Genomic DNA, 26,656 nt, shown 5'->3' with positions numbered 1-26,656 from the left:
CGCCTCAAGCGGCGCAGGTTTTCTTGAAAATGTATTAAACCAGAGTTGAACATTTTCTAAAAAAATTGAAACATCTTTAAACATTGAAATTCAATGTTTTTATTAGATGCAGAGTTAAGGCTGACTTTGTAGAAAATAGCTGCTGCAGATATGATCAACATTGATAGCTAAACAAAGAACAATTCTACATGCCTATTTTTGTATTCACCCCCCCTCCCTCCATTTTGTGTGTTTATGCCACCTCCAATACAATCTTCACCATTACCATCATCATCCTCCTCATTTTGAGTAGCAGAATCACCTTCCTCCTTCCTCCTTCCTCCTGTTTTCCATCGTCATGAGTGGATGCATGAGGTGAGCCCATTTACACAATGCAATACACTATTATGCCAATGATTTTTTTTGCCTGCTCTGCAATATTCACCTGGAAATGAAATATGCCTCTGTGAAAATGTGAACTCCTTAAACAGTTTTAGTTAAATATTGCTTGAATGCGTATAATCCTGTAACCATTCAGAATGAATATAATCCTGATATTTTCCTTTTTGCTTCAATAAAACGTCTGATAAAATGCACAGAAGTGAAATAATGCACTACTTTAGCCTTGCCTTCATGGTTATTATACTTTTTTTGTGCCGGAGGTTCATAGAAATGAGCTTCTGCAGTAATGAGATATACTGTGGCAAAATGAGCCATTAGGATCTTCTGTGTTTACTTAATAATGTCAGGGAATAGGAGGCGGCTGTCGGTGTGATGGCAAGTGTGTGTGGTTTTCTGCTTGTGTAAGTTCACAGTACTATGACTGCACCTTTGTGGTTTGGTCCAGTCTAACACCAGATCTTTTTTTTTTCCATCTCATTTTTAAAGCTATGATAAATACAGCTCCTTGTAAAAGTATTTATACTCCATGAAATTTTCCACATTCTGTCACGATGCAATAACAAGGCTCATTGTGTTTTATAGAGATATTATAACAGGGAAAGACCGACACAAAAAAGTGCATAATTGTGAAGTGGAAGGAAAAGGACACAGTGTATTTTACAAATGATATCTGAACAGTGTGGCATACTTTTGTAATAAGCCCTGAGTTTGTTAACTCAGAGCAACTAATACCACACATTAATATTTGTATTAATGTTTCTTCAGTTTAGCGCTACTTTGTAGGTGGTCTGTTACATAAAAGTCCAAATAGTTTCTTTAAATTACACAGCAGTGTGTGAAAAAGTAATAGCAGCATGAATATTTCAAAAGATACTATAAAGTCGCACACGTGTACATTCAGACAGTCATGTTCAATTTTATTGAAAAGCCCACTAAGTTAAAAACAATTTATTTTGTATCCTTTAACTACTATAATTTTCCAGCTTACATTTAAAATCAGAATATTTAGCCAGACCAATAACAAACATTTTAATTCAGAAATGTGGGTTTACTACAAAAGTATGTTTAAAACCTGCTTATAAGTTATTTTCAAATGGCACTTTTAATCTGACAGAAGAGATGAACCGGAACACACATTTTAGTCAACTGAGCATGGCCGTATATGTTTTGCATTTAATATAACTTCCTTTTTTCTCTGCCTGCCTGCAGGATTTCTCAGCACAGGTGACCAGGCAGCAAAAGGGAACTACGGCTTGCTAGATCAGATTCAGGCTCTGCGCTGGGTGAAGGAGAATATTGCATCCTTTGGTGGCGATCCAAGCAGGGTCACCGTGTTTGGATCTGGTGCTGGTGCATCATGCGTTAGTCTCCTCACCTTGTCCCACTACTCTGAAGGTAAGAGAAAATCATGCAACACAATTTCACTACTCACTGTTTTTTTTTTTTTTTTTTTTTTGTAAAAAATAGTAAACAGAAATTTATAAGGATGGTATATTCTGGGAAATGTCATACATTATACATCATACATATTTGGAACCAAGATAAATAAGAGTAAAAATCCTTAATGTTGCATTTCAAATAAAATGAAAAACTTCTCTTTTTTTTCTCTGGTTTTTACTTAAGCCTTTACATTTTATGCATTTATCACTTTTTAAGTAAGTTTATCTGTGTTCGCAATTAAACTTTTATTTTGCTACAATTCTGTGCTGATTCTTGATTTATTTGTTTTTCTTATGTACAGGAAAATTTTTATGTTTTACTATTTTTTTATTTACTTAGTTTAGCATATTTGGTGTGATTTTCTAAGGTCATTTGAACTCTTTCATGTTACATTTAATTACGTGATTGACTGGATCCAATTCATATACCTTTTACTGTAGTTATGTTGCAATTTGGATATTATCAACTCCATTGAATTCCTGTTCAAGTTGTGTAGTTACAAGTTATGCTTTGGTCCTTGTTCAGCCTTTGGAACATTTCCAGTTGTTTTAATCAATTTTACCACATGATGTTTTTTCCTCATGCTGCCATTTAATTCATAAAGACCACCAGTCCGTCCTGCAGCAAAACAACCACACATGCTACTGCGACTGCTATTCACAATTGACCTCAAGTTTGCAAATGTCCCCCATTTTTCTCCAAATTTTGCATTAGTCATTATGGCATAACACTTCTATGTAAGTTCATCAGACCACATGGCATGTCTCCAAAACTTTGCATCTTTTTTGCTGTCATTTGGCTTTCTAACTTGCTTTTGGAGAACTAGCTTCTTCCTGTCTGAGTGGCCTTTCATGTCCTGTCATCCCAGGACTCATTTAACCCTGGATTCTCTTTACAATCAGCATCTTCTTTAGTCTTGTGCTTTTGTTCTGGCATTGATGAACACATTTCACACACACATACACACACACACAAAAAAATTTGGACACAGAACCCATCTCCTTCCTGAATTGTACAAAGGTTGGACAGTAAAGACAAATGTATTGCAAGGCTATTTACACTTTTTAACCCAAAAATATATATATTAGTGTACATGTTTGTTGGTGTGCTTGTGTACAAAAATGTATTTGCAAAAATTTGTCTTTTTGCATTTATTACATTTTTATTTTCTTTTTGTGTCAGATCTGTTCCACAGAGCCATTATCCAGAGTGGCAGCTCCTTAGCCAGTTGGGCTGTGAACTACCAGCCAAGCAAATATGCCCGGCAGCTCGGCGAGAGGGTTGGCTGTGGCATTGATGATAGCACTCAACTGGTCACCTGCCTCCAGGGCCGGAGTTTCCGTGAACTTGTGGAGCAGAACATTACTCCGGCCAAATATCACACTGCTTTTGCCCCTGTGATTGATGGCGACGTTATACCTGATGACCCTCAGATTCTGATGGAGCAGGGAGAGTTTTTGAACTATGATGTGATGCTCGGGGTCAACCAAGGGGAAGGCGTGAAGTTTGTGGAGGGAATTGTGGACTCTGAGGACGGAGTCACAGCCGAGGACTTTGACTTTGCCGTGTCAGACTTTGTGGATAGTCTGTATGGTTACCCAGAAGGCCGAGATACACTAAGAGAGAGCATACGGTGAGTATAAAACTGAAAATCTATGCATGTTTAAGCATCCATGTGACATTCTGGAAAGTATGATTACCAGCCTTCTTAGAATTAATCTGATTAGACAAAGAAGGGAAAAGGGCATAAATGGGTCCACATTATCCTCATCCACAGATGGATATTTTTATGTTGGAGGTAGGAAGAAATAGGTACTTGGCAAACATTATGCAGATGCACTCGGTATGATGACCCTTAAGGTGGCTGAAGGACATTGTAACTGAAATGAACAGAAACTCCTTGCAAGAAGACTCCTTACAGGAAAATGTAGACTTTTATATTTTTAAATAGCAAAGGCAGTAATGAATGTATTAGTTGTAGAAATGAAAGCTACAATTCAAAACTGAATCTCCAGTTGTTGTTGCTGTTTATGATCCTGAATCTAGTGTTTTGACTGCAGCACAGCTTGCTAGTGCAGGCTATTAGAAAAGAAGCAGTTTCATGAGCTACTGCTTTAAATACTATTAATTTTATGTTTATTGATTTTTATCTAGTGGTTACAATGCATGAATGAGATTCTTGCTGTATGACAACTTAAAATATCTGCTACTAATATATTTTAATAATTATAGCTCATAGCATCAGTAGTTGTTATAATACCAAATAAAGCCTTATTGCTCTTTTTACAGTAACGCCAGGAGCAGAGATGTACCGATCGGGGTTTTATGGCTGAGAGACAGATATCAGTTTTTTGTAAAGCTGACCTGCCAATCCTAGTTTTCCTTGATGGTCTTAAAGTTCTGGTTCATGAAGTCGGGCCTGTCTGGACCCCATTGGGGTTAAGAATCAACAAGTGCACAATACTGAGTACAAAAAAAAAATCACAAAATAACAAAAAGCATAATGGTGAAAAAATAATTATGCTATCTATTTTAGAAGAAATTAAAAAACAGTTCTTTCAAATAGACAATGTGTTCACTGTTGATGCTGTACCCCCAGATAACTGACTTACATAAGGCTGGCACAATGAACCTTAGCTCTGCCTCAGCAGTCTCTTCTGCTGCTTATGTATTTCAGTCAGAAGTTGAAAAGGTTTGAGAACCACTGTCTTAATAAACTATAAATAAACCTTTTAACTATTTTTATCCAGCCTTTCACCATCAATTATAATTAAGAGCAGAGTGCCAATTGTATGTTTCATGAGTAGTTGCTGTAAAACAGAGTTTTACCATTATTTTAAAACAAAGAGAAAATGATTAGAGTTGAAATTGGAATCGGTCCTTAGCATCTTCAATTAGAAATTTGTCCAAATAATCTGGTTAATAGTATTAAATGTAAACAGTTGTCTCTGTATATTTCATACAAAGTGGAGATTCTTCCGCTAAGATTAACACATGAAAAAAAAAAAAAATCCAAATAGCTGGCAACATTTCCAAATCCAGCAATCCTTAACAGACATCAAATAATAAAGTTGCAATTGGGATGTATCACTTACAACAAACCTGTTATCTCACTAAGCCTCTTTGTAAAAGTAGCAGCCATACATTCATCCTCTGCATAAAATGCAGTTTCAATCTTCTTTCACTTTTTCAGCTTTCTCAGACTTAATTTTAAACTTCTGGTAGATAAAAAAATAAATAAATAAATAAAAAATAAAATTTTGGGTTTCCCTGAAGTAACAACTTCCACATGGAGGATTTGGTTAAACTTAATTCAGTACTCTCCATTGAAGAGAAAAATAGTTGATTTTTGAGGTTATATTGGGCCACTCACCTGTCAGGGTCAGTCAAACTGAAATTCAGGTGATTCTAGTCTGACCCATTTCTCTTTAAATCCTTTATTGAAAAACAACAAGCTGATATCAGCTGATTAATAATACAGTTAAGTAGCTAGCCTGCAGTTGGATGCTTGTCAGACATGCAGATTATAGCTTTACAAACTGAATTTTGCAAGTTGCTAACATACTGAGGAGAACGAACCACTTCAATGCCATCAGGTGTCAATGGCCTTTAGGTAAAAATAATAGACTATGAAATAAATAAAAATCCACTCTCACTGAGAATAAAAATGTTGATAAAACAGCTATCTCTGAGCATTACAGTCCCAGATATATTGTTCACACAGCAACTGTAGCCCATAAACTCCCATAATTTACTGTGCATACAAAGCTCTGTGTTGCCAAGTAACACAGTGATCGCTGGACTTCTTTCTGGACAGTAACATCTATTAGTCAATTTGTTGTACTCATTGGTCTGATCATCATTCTGCTCTCAACTCCTCTGTACTTCCCTCCTCCCTGCAGTAAAACCACCCTCTAAAGATTTCAGATACTCAGCTATATAATGTCACGGTAGACGTGCACGATTAATGAATTTAGCATTTAGCCAGATTCACTGAACGCTTGTTGGCTATTTGTTGGTTACACACACATTGGGTGTGTTTGGTGGGGCGCATTTAACTTGATCTGTCATTTTAGTTGTCGTCTCTCACTGTTTCAAAATACTCTGCCAAGCCAATCTTTATTATTATTATTTTTTGCAAGGACTTCCGTGTAGATGCCGTCCTTTATTTTACTATCTTTTAGCAATAAAATGCTGTTAGAAAACTGCTTTGCCAGCACTGGCGTGACCACCCAGCTTACAGTACTATTTACAAGCTGAAAGCGTTGTACTCATTGAGCAGCAGGGAAGACCTGAAGTTCATTTGTTTATTTTTAATAACTTAAACAAACCATCTGTGACTCCAACTTTTGGAAAGCTACTGCATTAAAAGTAAATACTTGACCATGCAGAAAATGTATCTAGGAGCTCGAATTATTTAGTATATGTGAAATATATTGTTTAGTCAAGCGGCAAGGTGATTTCAAATATGTTTTGTGAAGGTTCATGTACACTGACTGGGCAGACCGCGACAACGCAGAAACTCGTCGAAAGACATTGGTAGCACTTTTTACAGATCACCAGTGGGTGGCGCCAGCCATTGCTACAGCAGACCTCCATGCACAGTATGGGTCTCCTACCTACTTCTACTCCTTTTACCACCACTGCCAGAGTGATGCCACGCCACCCTGGGCTGATTCTGCCCATGGTGATGAGGTAAGACTGCTGTGTTTCTCCTAATATTTGCTTTTGATTTGCCAAAAGAGATGATATTAGATGTTAAGAAAAAGAGAATATATCTGTAGATGTTTAGATACACTCACTATGAGCATGAATGTGATTCATTTTGGGGTTTTAATGATTTATTTTAGATAATTTTTCAAAATGGAATGACAATACAATACACAACTTCCATAATTTTGGTGCACAAATTAGAAATTAAGTATTTCCTACACAGTATTAAAAAAGTCATATTGTGGTAAGAATGGAACGGTATTATTAGTTGCAATAAAGCTAAGTCTCTTCTGGTTTTTAGGGATAGTCGTTACATTTCCAATAAGGTTGAGGTTTAGGTATCTAGAGAGCTTAATATTTTTGCCTGCTTTCTTCGTTCAAAAAACTGTTTAATAATTTTCTGTTTGGTCCACCACGCCAAAGTTTTAGCATGAAAGCTGTGGAGGAGAAGATAAAAAATTAGGTGTAGTCCTCCATCTTCATTGTTGTGCATAAGAGATTGTATAGTCTTCTTGGGTTTAAAGGTTTTACCTTGACTCTCTTTCTGTTGTTTTGGCCCGAAAGCTCAATCTTGATCTCGTCTTACCATAAAACATTTCACCAAAAGGTACTTTTCCAATAACAGCAGCTAATTTCATTTCCGCTTGAAGGTGTCGATTTCAGAGCTGGTCGCTCGGCAAATGTGATTTTTAAGTGGCTTCATGGTGTTCCAGCATCTTACAGTGTGTGATAAACTTGAGCTTTAGTGGTAACTCGGTTGCCCCTGAGCAATATAAATAATGACATTTAGCATCAGAGTCAAAAAAAAAATTGGAGACAACTGAATGTTTCAACAAAGCATAGATCCCAAAACCATGTAACAACACTGGTTTTGAAAGGAATACATCAGGCTAACATTTTAGGCTCTGGAAGGGTGCCAACTTCAGCCCTATTAAACTTGTTTGGACCATGCTTCACAGCTGAGCTACCATTTCTGATAAGAGGAGTGGCCAAATACTCTAGCAGAATTAAGTTACAAGGTTGTTGATGGCTCCAAAAAGGTTGAACTTCATCTATGGCTTTATGAGGGACATTCATCCAAATACAAATCAGGCAAGGTGAATGTTTAAATGTCAGTCTGTATGTAAGATTTTGATCCTGCATTGATGCTACACATTTCACAAGTTCAAACAAAAAACAAACAAACAAAAAAAAACTGTTTAAACATATCAATTAAAGCCCTTAATAAATATAACTTTCATGTTAATAATGAGTGCCTGATCTGTGATGATCTCAAAATCCAATAACCATTCCTTTGTAAATAGATTACATCTGTTTTCTCAACTTTATCCTCGTGTCAAGTACAACTTTAATATTTAAAGTACACTCAACTGCTCATAAACTGTTTTCATTTAAAAGGCTTACAGCAACACAGGTTAAGTACACTCCTGCTAAATAAAAGTTAATTTATGAAGCTAAATGAAAAGAGGAGAAATAATACTCAAGAGTATTTGGGAAATGTCAGAAAATAATCCATTGCTTGATGAACTCTTCAAAAATTGTTCAAAAAGCTTCACAGCAGAAATACTAAGATTTGAGTTGTACATTTTTCCTTCCAACACATATTTTTTTTATTATTTTTTTTAGATGAATTGTACAAAATAGACGTCAAATAAGGGTGAAAAAAACTATTTAATTATTTTTCTTGGTCTATGTTTTGATACTTTCGGCTATTGGTGTGGGTTCACTTTTTATGTGCAACTAATAAAATCTGAGGCAGGCAAAAAGGTACAAAAAATAGATCAATTTAAAATTCTGCTTGAAAAATACAAATGTGAACTGTGTTTCACAGTTGATTTTTATAATTATTGGAGAGCTATTCTAAGCAAAAGGCAAAACAAAGCAAAAAAAAATTAAAAAATAAAAAGACCCTAATCACCTGTTTTAATTACAGCAGAGATGTAATTACTGCAAGAAATATCTAAACGAGAACAGTACCAGGCTTAGAAAACAGCAATTGCTGGATGCTTCATCAGTTGAACAAGTACCCTTAAAGATGAAAAAGGATTTAATGTGCTTAATTTGCTCTATGTGATTCCACATCTCTCCCCCCTTATTTTCATTTGCTTTGCAGTGTAGCCAGTTGTTTTCAATGCGGAAATTTTGAACATTTTATTCACATTTTTCATTCAAGTCTGAAGAGAGAGAAGGAGCTGAGTTCTAATTTTCTTTTAGGCTACTTCAAATACAGTCTTGAGTGGTTATGAAATTTTAGCTCACTGATGCTATTCTGCTTTAAGGCTTTAAGCCTATTCTATATATATATAAAAAGAAGTATCTATTGTCTTCTAAATCTGACTTACATGAAAATCCTTTTAAATCTTCAAATGAATTAGAGGCTTTATTTTAAGGTAATTTAAAGATTGTCTTATTTTAAGCAGGGATTGGATGTATTGTGTAGGTTAATCCAGCATGTGTATTGGTGTGTGTAGGTGCCCTATGTGTTCGGCGTGCCCATGGTGGGTCCCACTGATCTGTTCAACTGTAACTTCTCCAAGAACGACGTGATGCTGAGTGCAGTGGTAATGACTTACTGGACCAACTTCGCCAAGACAGGGTAAGCTGAAAAAGGTTCAGTGATGTGAAACATCAATCAGACGGAAAATCCCACTGACAGGGTTTTTCATTTTCTTTGTGCAGCAAAAACTCATGAAAACAAAGCATCTCTTCAGCTAATTAGCTTTACTGCGATATCAATATCTAATCCTTGCCTACGAGGAGAAGAGATCTTATTTTAATGAATGAAGGCCCAGACATTTAATCACATTTTCGAATGTAAAATAAAGTGTGCTGATTGATTTTTTCCTCCTCGTTTTTTTTTTTTTTTTTTTTTGTATGACTTCACAGAGACAAGGGTTTGGCAACATGCAGTGTTGTTTGTGTGAGTGTGGACAGCTCACTCTTGAATTTACAGGAACAAATCTCATCCAAGCTTAAAATGAGACGGCCAAGATTCAAGTCAATGTTGTTATTAAGATAAACAGCTTTGTGCCTCTTCACTGTGCAGTTCTTAATACGCTAGCTTTAATTCTTTGGGCTAACTCAAAGTGATTTATGACACACATATCTTCTTTTTTATTGCTAACTGACATTCAGGATTGCATTTTTATTCATAACATATATATTTTTTTTGCATTGTGGAATTATTTTATTTTGAAGGGGAGTTTCCACTATGAAGACAGTTTTTTTAAAGCAGAAAACAGTGTTAATAGGAACAAACAATGAATTGACAGGTGAGGAATGTGCTGTGTTTCTCCTTCAAAGCATCTTAGGATGATGAGGAGATACTTATTCAAATAAAATCATGGAAGAAGCACTGCAGATTGTTTTGGCAGCGGTTGCACTGTGATGTACTGTCAAAATCTTGAAAGGCCTTTTCATTTTTTTCAGGGCCTTGAAGTAACCTACTCTCTTCTTTTCTCTACTCGATCATTTCTGCGGAACGGAGTGCTTACTCAAAATGTTAAATGAAAAAGTACTGCCTAAAGCTAGAGGATTCAATTTATTAAACTGAAAATGAAATTATCTGCCGGTGGCTTAGAGAAATATAAGTATAAAAAAAATACCACTTTTAAACTTTGCAGATCTGACATTATATACATTGCCCTGCAAACATTTTAACCCTTATTTATTTCTGTTCATATAGCACAACAGACCACAATGTACATTTTATGTGGTTGACCAAAGCAAAGAGGTGTACACATGCAAAGTGGAAGAAAACACATTCATGGTTTTCTAAATATTTTTACCAATAAACATGTAATAGAGGAAAATCAATCAGCATTTATCCATTTTACTCTGACTCCTCTAAATAAAATCCAGAGCAAGTAATGATTTGCTGAAGTCACTTAAGGCCTCAGTGGTTTGTTAGAGAACAATAGTGAACAAACGGCATCATGCAGAACAAGGAGCACAGCATGCAGGCCACAGATACAGTTGTGGAGAAGTATAAAGCATAGTTAGGTTATAAAACAGAATCAGAAGCTTTGAGTGTCTCAGAAAATACTATTCAGTCCATCTGTTTAGTCTTACTGGGACTTGTGGGCCGGTCTGGTGCTTATTTCCATCAGTTACTGGGTGAGAGGCGGGGTATAACCCTAGAAAGTTCACCAGTTCATCACAAAGTTACAAGGAGATTCATGGGGCAAACAGCAATTTACACAATCACTCTTAAGGCCATTGTATAGAGAGCAATTGTATGTTTGTGGATTATAGGCAAAAGCCAGAGAATCTGTCCAGAAGGACTCCACCACCATTAACATAAACTTTTATGCATCTGCTTTTCATTAAAAAGTTAGCAAAAAGAAAGTAGCCATAAAGAATGCTGTCAAAATTTTCATCTGTCATCAGGCAGTTATGTTAGGGACACCTAAGACAGCATGCTTATAAAAAGAAGGTACTCTTGTCAGATGGGACCAAGTCTGAACATCTACCTCCACAGGAAAAAAAATTTTGTGGTTGAAAACTAGCAGTGAACATCACACTGGAAACATCCTACCCATATGAATCATGGTGGTGGCAGGGAGATGTTTTTCTTCAGCAGGGACAGGGAAGCTGATTAGAGTTGATGGGACAATGGAGGACGTTAGGAGGAACACTTTAAGAAGATATTTTAAAGGCTTGAGACTGAGATGGATTTGGTTTGGTTTTCTCATGGCCTAATCGATGTTGAGATTTAGAATGAATTGCCAATCTGAGTCATAGCCCTCCTTCCAATCTGATTGAGTTTGGGCTATCTTGCAGTAATTTTTTACATTAACAACTATTTGCAGTGATGCATTGGTTGATCTATCACATGAAACCCTTGAATGTTATGATCATTATGTGAACATGTTGAAAGGGTGTGATTACCTTTGCAGGCACTGATAAGACTTTTGTTTATCTCTTTACTCTAACACTCTAAAAGACAAATATAATAGCTGAGAATAAACCAACAGAAGTGAGAAATTACTATTAATTAATTCAGTTGAGACTCCTTCCACTGGCATCTTTTTAGATTTATAGATACATCTTCAGTGTAGCTGCTAATCTAAACAAACAGTCTCGCTTTCTGACAACATAAAGATTAGGAAAAGTGCTTTTAGAGATTTAACTCTGACGTGTGAAAAAGAAATAAAGAAACATATCTCTAATGTGGATGCACTAAAGCAGTGACATCACATTAGATTTGGAGTTTCCAGCACAGCTTGAATTATCATTACCACCATAGCAAGCCGCAGAGCAAAAATCACTAAAGGAGGGATGTGAAGAGTTCAGTTCACCCTTCAATTATCAATGGGGAGCTTTCTCTGAAAAAGAGATTCCACTCTGCTGAGAGCGCCACAGACGATGATGGAACTCTGCGACAGCTCAATTTAACCGGCGAGGCGACGCTCCCAGATGTATATTTTGTGAGCTGCGTGGGTGTATCAATCCTCAGCTTGTGCACTTGCTTGGGTGTTGGTCGGGCTTCCCACTATAGCAGCATTTCTGCTCTGCTCATACAGCAAAATCAGCAAATGACATTTTAATTTCAAAATTTGTTTACATTTTAAAATAGTTTGACTGCTAATGCAAATACTATATGCTGATTGATGCAAATATGTTGTCAGACAAAAATATTAATGTTACTTGATATTTTCACATTTGTGAAAAACTAATAGTTCATTTTATTTTACTAGGATTTTATGTCAAAGATCAACACAAAATGGTATATAATTGTAAAGTATGGGGGCGATGGGATAAACATGGTTTTCAACATTGTTTGCAAATAAATCCTGAAAACTTTGACACACATTTGTGTTCAGGCCACCAAAATCAACACTTGTGTTGGTTTATCACATAAAATCCCAATATAATACATTGATGTTTGTAGTTATAATTTGACAAATTGAAAAGAAAAAATTAAATTAAAAGGTGGAGGAAGTCTGTGTTCATGTCTCAGGAAGATGGATTTTTTCCCCCCTTTATTATTTCAGTATTGTAGATAATAATATCTTTAGTAACAATAAATACTTTTATTACTAATTGAATATTTTCTACTATAAATACCCGAATGTATATCTTTGTTTACTCTTGCTGTCTCAGTCTTATGTGTTTGTGCTGTAGCGTCCAACTATTACATAACCAGGAAAAGTCAGTGATCTCCACAAATCACTTTGGAGTTATGTTCAGTGGGAAAAAAAAAAAATCCCACAACAAAAACAAAATGTATCCTTTGAGAATTTACTTGCCAGTAGTTTGTTTCATGTCACCTTAATATTGATTGGATGGATGTCAGTGTGAAATTGTTGGCCAGCTTTGAGAGAAACAATTCCCTCAGAGGAATTTGGCCGGCTAAGAAGAAGCTCACAAGCTTTTTTGGACTCCCCTAGATTTAAGAACTTCAAAAGAATAAATACAAATATAAATGGTACATTTTCAAAAAAACATCTGAACCACACGAGATTGAACATGGTGCATTAGAATAATTCCATTTGATCTTTATTGCATCATTTTATCTAATGTAAATTTATGCGTTCAAACAGTTATCTCAGTCCATCGAATCCTTAAAGACCAAATAGATGTCCCAGTTAAGTTTCTACTTATTTCAGTGAATACTAGCTACTTTCAAGGGATCATTGGTTACAAGTACTATAACCTGCAGATATTCATAATCAGCTCATCTCATTATCAAAACTAAAAACAATTGTGTAAGTCCTCAATGAAAGTAATTTTACTTGAAGCATTAACTTTTACCCTTTCATTGAGTAAACAGTTGTGCATGCAAAGAATAACATGGGATGTATTTAATATTCTCCAGAACTAGGTTTTTTAAGAAAAGAAAATCAACACATTTCACTAGAAAGAATAATAGTATTGGAAAATGCCTATAGGGTTCTAGCTTGTTACTGACTACGGAAAAACTTGAGAAAATAGAAGAAAAAGTTTCTCAATGCCTGGATGATCATCATTAAATATTACTTAAGTTATAGTAATCAATACTGCCCTAAAGTTGTTATTTTTACTTTATGGCAAAATGCACACGTGTATGACCAACTTCAATTTCAAAGGGAAGATAATTAAGGAAAGTGAATGTTGGAAGCTTCTGACACATTAGATAGTATACAAGCATTTAATTCAAGAAATATTTCAAGAAATTTAAAATAAGACATTTTAATTCTTAAAACTAAAACAGCCCACTTTGAATGTTCTCACAATGATTTACCTGTCAGTATTTTTCCTTTTTTCAGGGATCCAAACCAGCCAGTTCCTCAAGACACCAAGTTCATCCACACAAAGCCCAATCGCTTTGAAGAAGTTGCTTGGTCTAAATACACCCCCAAAGAGCAACTGTACCTCCACATCGGCCTCAAGCCCCGTGTCAGAGACCACTACCGCGCCACCAAGATCTCCTTCTGGCTCCAGCTTGTTCCTCACTTGCATCATGTTAATGAACTCTTGCAATCTGTTTCCTCCTTCACACACAGTCCCTCTCCACAAGATGATACGCCTTATTCCTACACCAAGCGTCTATCCAAAGGTTGGCCTCCTATAAGCACACGTCATCCAAGTTCGCAAGGGGGAACGCCACAGCCTCCGGAGTCTGCTTTGGGCCAGGACGGAGGGGAAAGTGGAGTTCGGATCCCAAATGAGGACTACTCGACTGAACTCTCAGTTACGATAGCAGTAGGAGCATCACTGCTGTTTCTCAATATACTGGCATTCGCGGCTCTGCTTTATAAGAAAGACAAAAGACGTCTTGAGCATAGAAGACCACGTCCGCTGCCTCCTCCTAGAAGAGACATAACTCCTGCAGATGTTGCAGCCCACCTGCAGGGGGAGGGGCTGATGTCATTACAGGTGAGTAATCTTCTGTCTATTTCTAAAATAGCCCCATGTGCACCTTCTCAAAGCTGATCTAATTTAACTGGCTGTGTTATGAGTTTGATATAGATTTCTGTGTTAGGTTTTCTACAAAAATTGTTAGAGCAAAAAATAACTAATATTGAAGCGTGGGTTTAGTTTAATGCTGCATAAATAAGTGGACTACATAACAACAAAAGTTATACAGAACTAGTCAATCACTGAGATTAAGTTGGTTGAGGATGTGAGGAAAGATTTACTAAACTCTTGGCCTGCCGGAAGCACAGCTGCTGGCAGATCGCTCTTCTGACTCACAGCCTGTCATCAGAGGACATTATCAGTGCGAAAATGACAGAGAGCGTTCGGATGGGCGCACGTGTGTGGATGTACAATGGCTTGAATTGCGGCAAATTGCCTCCAATTCATTCACTGAATGTTTCAACTGTATTTGCTGTGTTTTGGTTAAAAATATTACGCTGAGTATGTAAAAGCTTTTTACATACTTTTTATGCTAGACAATTTCTAATCATTTGCAATTCAACTGTATTGCTCAGCATCACAGCTGCTTAGACAATCTGTTCTGTTATTTAAAAATTTTCTTTTTGATTATGTAAGAAAAAAACAAAAAACAAGAAAATTTCTTTTTTACACACAGTATTGTGATCCATGTTTGAGTTGAGGACTGATATGCTAATTTACAGGTTTCAGATGCAAATTAGGCACCTGCTGGAATAACCTTATAAGTTTTATAGTCTGAAAACCAGTGATATTAAGATACAGTGTGAGTTTGCTCTTTTGATTTATAGCAGAGCTTAAATGAGGTGACCAAATGATATCTAATGTCGCTTGAATGGATGAAGCAATTGCAAAACTGCTAATGAAATAAGAACAGTTTTTTCCTCTTTACTGGCTAGCTTAGTGCTCAGTAGATACAAAAATCCAATTATTGTTTTCAATTTGTGAATGCACCATAACATAGGAGCTAATATGAACTAATAATGTGATGTCTTCACTATTGATATTTTTAGAGATTAATAAATCTCAATGGCAGCTAATTGTGAGCTTCAATTGTCTTTAAAATTATGTTAGAGGAAGGACAAGCAGTATGAGGGGCCTCTAAAAAGAGAATTATTTTTCATAAAATTATGACTACCATAATACTCATTCTGGTAAATTCTTTTGTAGTGCTAATTGTCTCTTAAAACCTTACAAATGAAGATTTGCTAGGCTACTATTTATTTGAATTTGAAAATTAAGACATTTCCAACAATATTAGGAAGGTGATATAGCAGATATGAATCAAGATAAATATCTTGATATCATATTTACTATTTCAGCAATCTAATGCCTCTTGCCATAAAATGCTTTATTTTCTGATTAAATACTAAACATAAATAAAAATAAATAATACTGTCCATATAAAAAAATCAACATTAATATCAAACTTGAGCAAATGATTTTTATTTTTAAGGTTCATTGAAGTTGAACCATTGTTCTGTCACCAAAAGACGAAACATATTTCCATCATTTGGTGCTGTACACTGACTGAATCTGCATTTATTATTGAAAATGGTTTTCAAAAATCTCTAAAATTCATTCTCTTTTCTTTACCTTCATTGTGCTTACTTTCCTGCTATTCATGTTTCAGGTGAAGCAGCTTGAGTGTGATGTTGCGTCAGCGGATGAGAGAAACAACGCCCACCACCATCACACTTTGGACACACTTGATGCCCTGGACGGTTTGGACACCCAGGACATTTACAGCACACTGGACACTGTGCGACTCACCTGTCCACCTGATTATACCCTAACCTTGCGCCGCTCTCCAGATGACGTTCCCCTCATGACCTCCTTGACCCCGGGTTCGCTGCCCGTGACCCCGGGGTCACACCCTGTTACTCCTGCAACACCAATGACCCCAATGACACCAGGATCGGTGGCTGGGATGAGGATGGGCCACCCTCACCAGGGATACACACACCATAGCCCGTATAGTAATACACACTTGCCCCACACACACATCTCCACACACACACACTCCACCACACGTGTATAACCGCAGCCAGACACTGACAAACACACAGATCTACAGCTCACAATCCAACACACCCACACATGCACACACACGCCTTCACACACATGCATAAAACAGACTGAAATACCTCTAATAATTACCCTGCAGGATTGTTACAGATTGAACCACAGAGAGACTTCTTTCAGAATGAGGAGGCAGACGTGTGTGTGTGTGTTGCATGTTGGGTAACTGCAGTTAAAGTGGGTTCCCCAGAGACACAACTCTGTGCAACCCAATATGTCAAGACCTGCTCTGGATTTTAAATCAGCTTTTTCTACACCTGAGGAAGAAGATAAAGGGTACGTGGGTCAGTTCTGGTTCTCTACTACCACACCTGAGTGACTGTCCTGGAAGTGAGGAGATCAGACGCAAATGTAGAAATGAGTCGAGAAGTACCACACACAGACTGCTGATGTCAACTTGAACAACCTGTTAAAATGTGAATGTAGCATTTTTTTTTTCATTAAAATAGATCAAAGGCCCTATCTGCCAAGGATCCAACTAAGCTAAGATGGAAAGAAAAGACAAAAGCAAGGGATGGTTATAAAAAAAACAGAGAAGGATTAAAAGACGATATCAATTGTAGGAAAAAAAATATTGTAAGGGAGATAAAGATTTTGTTGAGTGAGATTTGACAGCAAGGAAAGCGGATAGAGATATAAAAAAACAACATGGAAAGTATGCCAAGTGACAGAGGTTAGATTCAGATGAAGAACGGGCCTCTGAAGCGTTGCCAGACTCCCGGAGGAGTCACTCTAACCAGCTATGTGTCTAACTCTTGTAAATAGAATGGAAAGATACAGATATATTATGATTTATAGCATTTACTTGCTACTTGCATTAAAACATGACTTATTTAACCACATTATTGCTTTCATTTCAATATATAATTGTATAGATGTCCTAAAGCAAGGCTGGCTGTCTTTCCATCTCACCTGCTGTAATATTTACACAGTACGTTGATATAAAAGCTACATTTGCTATGCAGAATCATTTTAGAGATGTTTTTGTTTTTTACCTATGTGACCGTATAGATACTTGTTCAGCAGCTGAACTATAGAATATTTACACATCATCCTGCCATTTTTTCTTTCAACATTGATCAATGAGCTAGTACTGTGTAGATAATGCAATATTGGTTTGATGATTAAGCACCAGCCAAAAAAAAAACAAAAAAACAAAACAAAAAGAAAAAACCATTAACCCTTTGACCTTTTATCCCTTCGTCCCTGATTGTTCTTACATGATTTTCCTTTCTGAAACTCAACTCATAATGAGGTTTTTGAAACAGATGATTAAAGGGGCCCAGAATTTTACGGGATGTTTTAAAAACTCAATGAGTCATTATTTCTTGTAAAAGATCCTTAAAAGGTAATTAAATCTATGAAACTTCACTTTTTTCATGTTACAATCACAAACTTTTTTTTATTTTGATGACATTTTACAGGGTAGTACATCATTGGAAAGTGGAAGATTTGGCAAATTTTTATGCATTGACAGCTGTAAATCTTTTGTCATTGTCAGCTTTGCACAAATAGAAACCTTTTGTTTTAAAGAATCGTTTTTGTACATATTTCTTTACAAAAGAGCTCAAATTTGATTAATCATATGTAATCGTCAGGTTTTAAGTCCATAGAATCTCAAATGGATTTACATCTGGACTTTGACTGGGTCATTTTAACACATTGATATAATTTGATGCAATTATATATTACATATCAGTTTACATATTACCATTGGCTGCTTCTCAGATCAATGCTGTTTTGCACTGTCTGTTGGTTTAGGTAAAGTTTGCACACTAGATTTTATTTGGTCTTATCAGAGTAAATGTGGATCTGCAGTTGTTTTTTTGAAAAGAAAAAAAAAAAAATTAATTCATAAATTGTCTTCCATTTTACAATTTTGAACAACTTTGTGTTGATATGTTATAATAAAGTATTTTAAAGATTGTGGTTTTAACATAAAAATGTACGAATACCTCTGAAAGGCACTGTGCCCTTGATATTTACACTTCACGAAGAGCCGCTGTTTTTCCAAGTTGTTCCCCTGATTAAACTACCTAGTGCTGACAAAAAATCCTGGCCCTGATTAAAAAAACTTCTCTAAAATCAATTTTTTACAGCTTGAAGTTGGGTTTACTTTCCGCGACCTTGGAGCAAGCTTTGATTAATGAGGTAAAGATAAAGTAGCTTTGGGTTATAATGAGAGCAACGTAACACTGTGGGAAAACAAGGCTCCAAACATGCTGCTTCCTAAGCCTTAATATTGTCGAACAGGATAATTTCTTTTTATTAAAAATGTTGAATTAAAACAATCTATCTCTGAAATTCTGACCATCATCTTGTGGACATAATGACAGTTCTGAGGTTTTTGTTGTTGACTTCACTGTGAGTGTAGGAGGGCTATGGTTGTTACTGGTCTTTGTCATTAGCACTAGAGATCAAGCATTTCTCAAATCCATTACAAACAATTTCCATGCATAAGTAAAGTATTTAACTTAAAGAGCTCCCATGGAGACCACATACAAGCCTTTTGCTGTGCTCCAGTTAACCAAAATGATTATAGGACCCGTAATGACTTCATATCCAGTAACTCAACCAAGTGCCCTAGCAAAGATTTTGCAGCATTCATGTATTATCCTGCATTTGTTTCCCAGCCCTTTTCCTTCATCCAACTTTAGTCCGGTCCTTCCATTCCTTCTCCTTCCCAGCCTCAACATGTGTGACCACAAGCAGCTTTGTCACATTGAGACCTATATAATCTCTGCTCATTCTAAGTAACTTCCTCATTAGTTTTCCTCTGAGTTTTTCTAGTCACTTGTTAACCGAATATGTGAAAAATTTAAAATTGCTGAAAACTTTGTGGCGAACAAAGAACTTTTACAAAATGATACAAAAGTAATATTTAAAGGATGTTTGGATGAATATTTGTTTCTTCTTATGGGTTTGCCGTCTCAGCAGACGAATGGCGTGTGACAAACCTAAAACATTTCTGCTGCATTTTTGAAAAATAAAAATATCAGTATTTTACAATTTTTGTGCATTTTACATTTTTACTGTCCCTGTTCTAATATGTATGACACTGTTTAAATTAGATATTTGCTTACTTTAAAATTAATTTGTTGTGGGTTTTTTTCTTTCTGTAACTTGATGTTTCTTTTATTTATAGGAATTAGAAAATCTTCAGACTATATAACTTTGCAAAAATGCAAGTAGCAGATCAATAATATATGAGCAATGTAACAAAAAGCTTATGGTCATGTGTTTTTTTGTGGATGAACATTGAGCTTGGTCATATATCTGTAGATTTTGTGGACTTTATGACAAAATGAAATAGACATCTAAATCCACAAAAATGGACATCTGTTAGACAAAAATTAAACGAAAACCAAAACTATTCTGTCCAATATAATAGAATTCAGAATAAGATTTAAAACTTATTGTATCTTTTCATAAACATAAATTCCTCGATGTCATCTGCAGATCTAAAAGCAGAATACTTATTTAGTTTAATCCCACATTCTGAATAAATAAAAAAAATATTTATCAGAAGTTTACATTTCATACACAATCATCATATTTGAGCCAGTGAAAAAATGATCCCCAGCTTGAGAATTTTATGTGTTTTATAGGAAAGGTCTGCTCATCTTTTGATGCTATGAACTGACTGTGGTATGTTTATTACACAACTATTTATGTCAAATAACTTCTAATGTTATATAAATTCTGATCTGTTTACATTTAGATTTACATTGTTAGGGTATGCTAGAGGACATCCCACTGAGGAAGTATCCCAGTCTGATTCTTCTTTAAGATTAAGAAAATCAATACTACACATAAAAGCTAAGCTTATGTATTAGCTTAACTAAGCATTGACAAAACATCTGCTTTTAGGGATTATACTTGCTAATTAATGATATCTAGGGCCCAGCAGTCTGTCCTGTTTGTGTTTCTGTGATATTTATTTCCAAATAAAGCCCCTGCAGGTCAGCATCAGCATGCTGCTTCAACACAGTTCACTACTGTGGCCAGCAGGTGCAAATGCAAGGTAATGGTACAACAAATGGTGAAACGCTGCAAACAGGTGTAAACACTTAAATAGGAGGCGCTGAATCCATTAGTACAGGTGCTTCACTGTTTTCTGTACTTGAAGGATTGTAGGAAGATGGTCAGAATGAAAGCAACTGGTCAAATATGTGGAGCAAACTAGCTTGAAAGCACAGCTCTTCACATATATAGGCTGACCTCATATTGCAGTTCTTTGTAATACTCTAGACTAAAAATGTGACCATGATTAAAGTCAAATATAATGTAAAGCCCTACCTGAGATTGGAGAGAATTGAATTGCATCTGACTGAAGTCACTACTGCAGAGGCAATTAGTAGACATAAATGTAAATCATAATGAACCACCACCAACTGTCAGCTGGCCAAGCAGACCTTGTTAGATGTCAACAAACTAAACTTATGGCTGACTTCCAGACCAGATTGATGTCTCCAACATTGTGTCCCTCATCTAATCCCATTAACTCCACTTAATTTGATTTGTGGAAGGCACCATGTCAGAATGCATGAGTTGGATCCATGACCAGGTGTTCCTTTGCTTAATGTCAAGGCCTGTTAGGAATGGTTCAGAACTGAAAACACTCTTGCTTTGTATATCTTAGCAGCTATTACCTCCCCAGCAGGCAAATCAAAGGTCAATTAGAAACAGAAGCACTTTTGTTATTTTATCTGTTTAGACATTTCCTAGGTGTTTTCTCCATTTGTAGATAATGGACCTCATGGTGGTTTGCTGTTGTTCCAAATGACTTTTTAAGCCTTTCCAGACTAATAGATGTCAAGGGTTTTGTTTTTCCATATTTTTTTAAATTCCTTTTAAAGATGTGTTACTTTTTGAGATTTTAATTTACTCCATGTTGTCATGCTGGTTATCAAGTTATCAAGCCTGAGCTTTGCTACTGAAATTGATTAATCAGAGCTAAATTGTGGTCCATGAGGCAAATGGTGTTGTTGGTGGGTGAGCTGGGTGGTCCTTTCTTGACATAAAAGCAGGTTGTCTTGGATTTCACTCCTCCCTCAAATAAATGGACATTTTATGTTTATAGAAAGTGATATATCTGCTCAGACTTGTAGTAGAGAGAGAGAGAGAAAAAAAACCCTCAATTGACTGATTGACAAAGAAGTTTAAGAGGAGTTTCTACTGTTGAAGGTTTAAATTTCAACCTCTAAATAGACTCATTTTGTGCTATGGGTCTATTAGAAAAGTGTGTTAGATGTGAATATTTTATACATTTTCAAATATTTCCTTATTACAATTGTATTTTGACAGATTTAACTGAGAAAGTTATGAAAAAATCTATGCTTTTTAAAAATATTTTCAGTTGAAAGATTAAAAGTGAGTTTAAGTCAATAGTCTTAAACTCACTCAAAAATAACCCTGTGAAGTAATTACCAGCACTATTTTACCACTTTTGAAACAATGTTGTTTACAACTCTAATTTGGCTCGCTACAATCATCTACATAAAAAAAGTTCTTGACAATTGTGGTGATGTTTGTTTTGTGGCCAAACAACTCAAAATCTTCCCCCAAAGAACATCAACTTGTGCTTTGGGGAAAGATTTTATTTTTTGTTTCTTTTTTTTTAATAGACCATTGTCTTCCTGCAACAACTCACAGATTCAGTCTTGCCTTTGAGGCATTAGTACTACTCAAAATTATGGAAGGCAATGGTAAAACAGTACACACATACTATTCCAAACAGTAGCATATATATAGAAAATGTGACAGGACTTGCTGTTTTTAAAATCTGTCCACATCATGTTTTTTTTATTATGTTAGAAAGGCATGATGGGAAAGTATGACAGCAGTTTAACAAAGAGTGGAAAAGGATTAGATGTATGTTTGACCCTTACCAACAGTCAGTTTTGTCACCAGCCTGAAACTCCTGTTCTGTGCTGTTTGCTGCAGATTGTTTTTAAATGACAGACATGTAGTTGGGGTACAGGAAATAGTCTTCAACACTCACATGGATCCAAATATTCAACTCACTAAACTATATATAAATTATGCATCAATAAAACCAAATATGTATAAATTGGGTTTATACAAATTTAAACTAAACATGGTCCATATTGAGAGAAAAATAAATAAAAAAAGAAGACTTGAGAACAGTTCTCTCTGTGCAGCTGTGTTTTACACCCAGTGACGTTTTGAGTTAAATAATAGAATTGGTGTGTTAACTGGCTTACAATTACTTAGGGAAATTACAGCTGAAGCAGCTGTTAATTTTGCAACAATTTGGTCTTGAGACAAAAGATCACCAGACTCATTAACCTTTCTCAAGCGAACATGATTTTCTGAGCAAAATATCATGGCAGTACATCCAAAAGTAATTACAGTCTCAGCTGTCCCTGCAGAGCTGTCCTGTTTAGGGCAGTTAAGCAGCTGTCAAACATACCCAAACACTGTTATAATATGGAATATGATCAAAAGCAGTCTAAATGCAAGACAATGACACATCAAATTTCATGTTTAAATTAATTATATTTACTTGTGTCACATTTCACAATTTGTAATACGATAAAGTAATTTTCTTGTGATTTTTTAAATTTTTTATTATTTAACAGAAGTGAGTAGGCACAGGCAGAGCAGCTAGACAAAGAAAAAAGCAGCAGCTGAACTAGAAAATAACAAAAGACGAAGAAGTGCAGGATGCAAGACGAAGGATAATAGGACATATGCAGGAGAAAGAGTGAAGAAGATAATGTAATAGAGAATAAATAAGGGATGCATGTAAGGAGGAGAGGAGCGTGGGGTAACTGATAAGAGTAACTCATTAAGGAATGGAACACAGCCGGCCTGGTTGTTTATTGGCTGGCAGGCTCCCAGCATTTTATCACTTCTGCCAAACTGTGCACTTAGATGTACATACACACACAAAGACACACACTTTCTATCTTCACATTGCTTTGACTTCCATTCATTTTTCATTCAATTCTGCACCCTAACCCTGACCTTAGCCCTGAAGCTAACCTAAACTCAATTCACACTTTAGTCCCAAAGCTCACCCCCAACCCTAAAACAACACTGCTCCTTATGGACCCTGGGATTTGGGCCCCATGAGGTGTAGTGGGTCCATATGACGTTAGCATTTGTTGTGAAAGTGAGAAATGCTAAAATACACACACAGACAGGTACACACAGGTAAACAAACCTGCACAGTCTTACATATCTCCCAACACAACAAGTGATATATACACTGCATGGATACACACACACACACACACGCACACCCACGCAGACATGCTTAATGCATACCTAGGGGCATCTTGAATCATTTTCTTCATGGTCTTCATCACTCCTATTCACCAGCTTCTCTCCTGCTTTTTATTTCTCTGCTTGTCTGCTCAGTATCAACCTCCCTCCCTCCCCCCAAAACCATCCCACCTTTGCTGCACTGCCCCCTACCCGCCTCCCCTTTGGTCTGAATGGGTCCCCTCTTATCTAGCAACCTTGAGATGATCTTCAAAGCGTTATTGCAGCCGAGAATGTGAGGTCACAGCTTCCTGTTTCTCATCTCTCATTCCACTCCTCTCTCCTCTCCACTACACTTCACTACACTCTTTCCCCACATCTCCTTCCTTCATCAAATCCAACTTCCTCCTCCTCCTCCTCCTCTTCCTCCTACTCTCTCCCTCTGCATCCATCTCTTTTCTTCCATCTCACACTCCATTTCTCTCCTTCCTTGCGACCATCTATCTTTACCTCAAATGGTTTCATTTTCTCCCAACTGATCCTCACTCCGTCTCTGCTTTGAGCCGCTCTTTGCCTCCTCTCTTCTCTTCATTCATCCTTTCCCACTCTTGCCATTTAACACCCACCCTTGCCCACTGCCGTTCTTTTGGCCTCAAACAACTTGCTTTTTTGTTTTTTTCTGGTTGCTGTTTTCTTTACCTGATCTCTGAATAAGACTTTACAAAGAGGGGAAATAGAGTTCTTCCTTCATGTCCTTACACACACTTTGTTTTTGCACATGTCTGGGTCTGTTTGTTCTTGTGGTGTGGGTGTGCTGTTGTGGTTATCTCATATGATTCAAGTAGCCAAAAGCCCTACAGTGTTTCCATTCCCTAATTAATTAAGTGTGGGACACTTAAGCACATATATTGCTCATCTGTCTCACTTCCTGTTGACCATCTGTCTGTCTCACCTCCCTGTTGCTGCTACGTTGTAGTCTCCTACCTGTTAGGAGCCCATACTCCATTTCTGAATTGTTTTTGCTGTCTCACCACTACCTGTTCCTGTCTCTCTGATTGCACACTCGGTTAGTCTTCTTGTCTGTGGGAGAACGGCTACATTAGTCAATCATCTATGCTGCCTGCTGCTTTTCATGACTGTAAACAACAGCAGTAACTCATCAGGTCCAGCTGAGGTCAGCATTGTTCCTGGTTATTAAGGAGGTAAATGAACTGAAGAGAAGGGATTAGAGAGAAGATTTTGCTTGTGGGATGTTTTTTTTTTTTTTTTTCATCTTAAAGCGTAACGATTAAGAAACCATAATGGTGCTAAACCACAGAGGTTGGAGCTGGAAAGCAGCTTCAAACCTGAGAAAACACTTTAGCACAGCTTCAACATTACACTTCATATGCCAGGCTACATACCAGTGTTTTGCATGCTATACTACTATAGTTTTGCATATTGTACCCTTTTTTATTTTGGTAAACTTTTATGTTGAATGGTAAAAATATTATCTGGTCAAGTATGTAGGAGAGAAAAAACATGAAATTAATTCACGGAATATTTTCTCCTGCTTTTGATGAACAGTGCTTTAAAGAAGTTTTCATCATCCTTGAACATTTTTTTGCATTTTATCAAATGAAAACTACAAACTTTAATGTATAGTATAGATATTTAATTTGGTTGGCCAATGAAATTGTGAAGGGGAGGGAAAAGTGTGGCATGAATATGAATTCATCCTCCTTTTAGCCAATTCCCCTACTTACAATCAAGTGCAAACAAATGCCTCAGGGATTCAGCTGTGGAGGCGTAAAAAGCAGAGTTGGGTTCTAAAACAATATTCTAATACTTGAACATTTACAGAGCACTTTTCACTCTATCATTTTGAAAATTAAAATGGTCTCAGAACTGCAAATCAAGACTTACCTGTCCACCTAATCTGACAGGCTAGGCAAAAAAAAAGCATGTTTTAAGGATGCAGCAAAGAGAATTTGCAGAAATCCATAACTATGATGGGAAAGAGTGCCAACTTGACAACTACGAGTTTTCAATTCCACTAATCTGCCCTTTATGGAAAAGTGACAATAAGAAAGCTGCTTTAAAAAGTATTTGTGGTTTACCATTTGTAGCTTGCCAAAAATCATTTAAGGAACACAGCAAACATTTTGTTTAATTGTTTAAAGGGAAAAAACTGAACTATGTGTGAAGGAAAACTAAAACGCCACCATGGTGGTAAAAGCGTTTATGATCTGGGTGTGCTTTTCTTCAGCAATAACAGGGAATCTGGTCAGATATGATGAGAAGCTGAATGAAGTTAAATACAACCATTGAAGTAAACTTGTTCTAGGGCTGCAGAAGACATGAGACTGAGGGAAGTTTCATCTTCAAACAGGACAACAACTTGAAACATACAGTACAATCAGAGGTATAATGAATGGTTTAGATCAAAACAAAATGATAACTGACAATCTCTGCCAAGACTAGTAAATAGATGTTTCCAGAAAAAAATGAAGAGAAAAAACCTTTTCTATTTTTTGTGGTTGTAGTCTAAAACGTTAAAGGGATATGGATACTTTTGCAAGGATGTGTATTACTTTTTGAATGTTTCAAAGCAGTAGGATCAGGGGCTGTGTTTATGGGAACATCCATCCCCTTCTCTCTCTGTCGGATCAGTGAGTAAGGCATCCATCTAAAGCCTGAGACAGAGATAAAAAAAAGAGAAAATATATGTGTTATTCTTGGACTATGATGTCTCAGACAGAAAGGAAGTTTGGCTTTTCAGCACCGACTGTCCCCTCTTTAAAACTGTTACCAAACTTTCTCTCTTACACAGTCAAGCCTCCATCATTTACCACTTCATACCTGCTCAGAATGGATAGCTGGTAAAAAAAGGAGTACTCATCCTCACCTGTACTCTATGCATGTCTTAACTTTTTAATCACCAAATGAA

General features: G+C 36.4%; 1 protein-coding gene across 1 annotated transcript in view; it reads left to right on the top strand.

The window, feature by feature from the left end:
* The window catches only part of LOC122839931 (neuroligin-4, X-linked-like), a 28,129-nt gene extending 8,188 nt beyond the window's left edge, over positions 1-19,941 (top strand). The window contains exons 4-9 of the mRNA XM_044131961.1: positions 1,591-1,776; positions 3,004-3,454; positions 6,303-6,516; positions 9,006-9,130; positions 13,785-14,394; positions 16,046-19,941. Of these exons, the coding sequence (XP_043987896.1) occupies positions 1,591-1,776; positions 3,004-3,454; positions 6,303-6,516; positions 9,006-9,130; positions 13,785-14,394; positions 16,046-16,453 (1,994 nt within the window). The 3' untranslated portion in view covers positions 16,454-19,941. The remainder of the gene's footprint in view (positions 1-1,590; positions 1,777-3,003; positions 3,455-6,302; positions 6,517-9,005; positions 9,131-13,784; positions 14,395-16,045) is intronic.
* Positions 19,942-26,656: the final 6,715 nt, after the last annotated feature.

Source organism: Gambusia affinis, linkage group LG11 (genome assembly GCF_019740435.1).
Source record: "Gambusia affinis linkage group LG11, SWU_Gaff_1.0, whole genome shotgun sequence".
NCBI lineage: Eukaryota > Metazoa > Chordata > Actinopteri > Cyprinodontiformes > Poeciliidae > Gambusia > Gambusia affinis.
The sequence above is the reverse complement of the archived record's forward strand: the minus strand, read 5'-3'. Positions and strand labels throughout refer to the sequence as shown.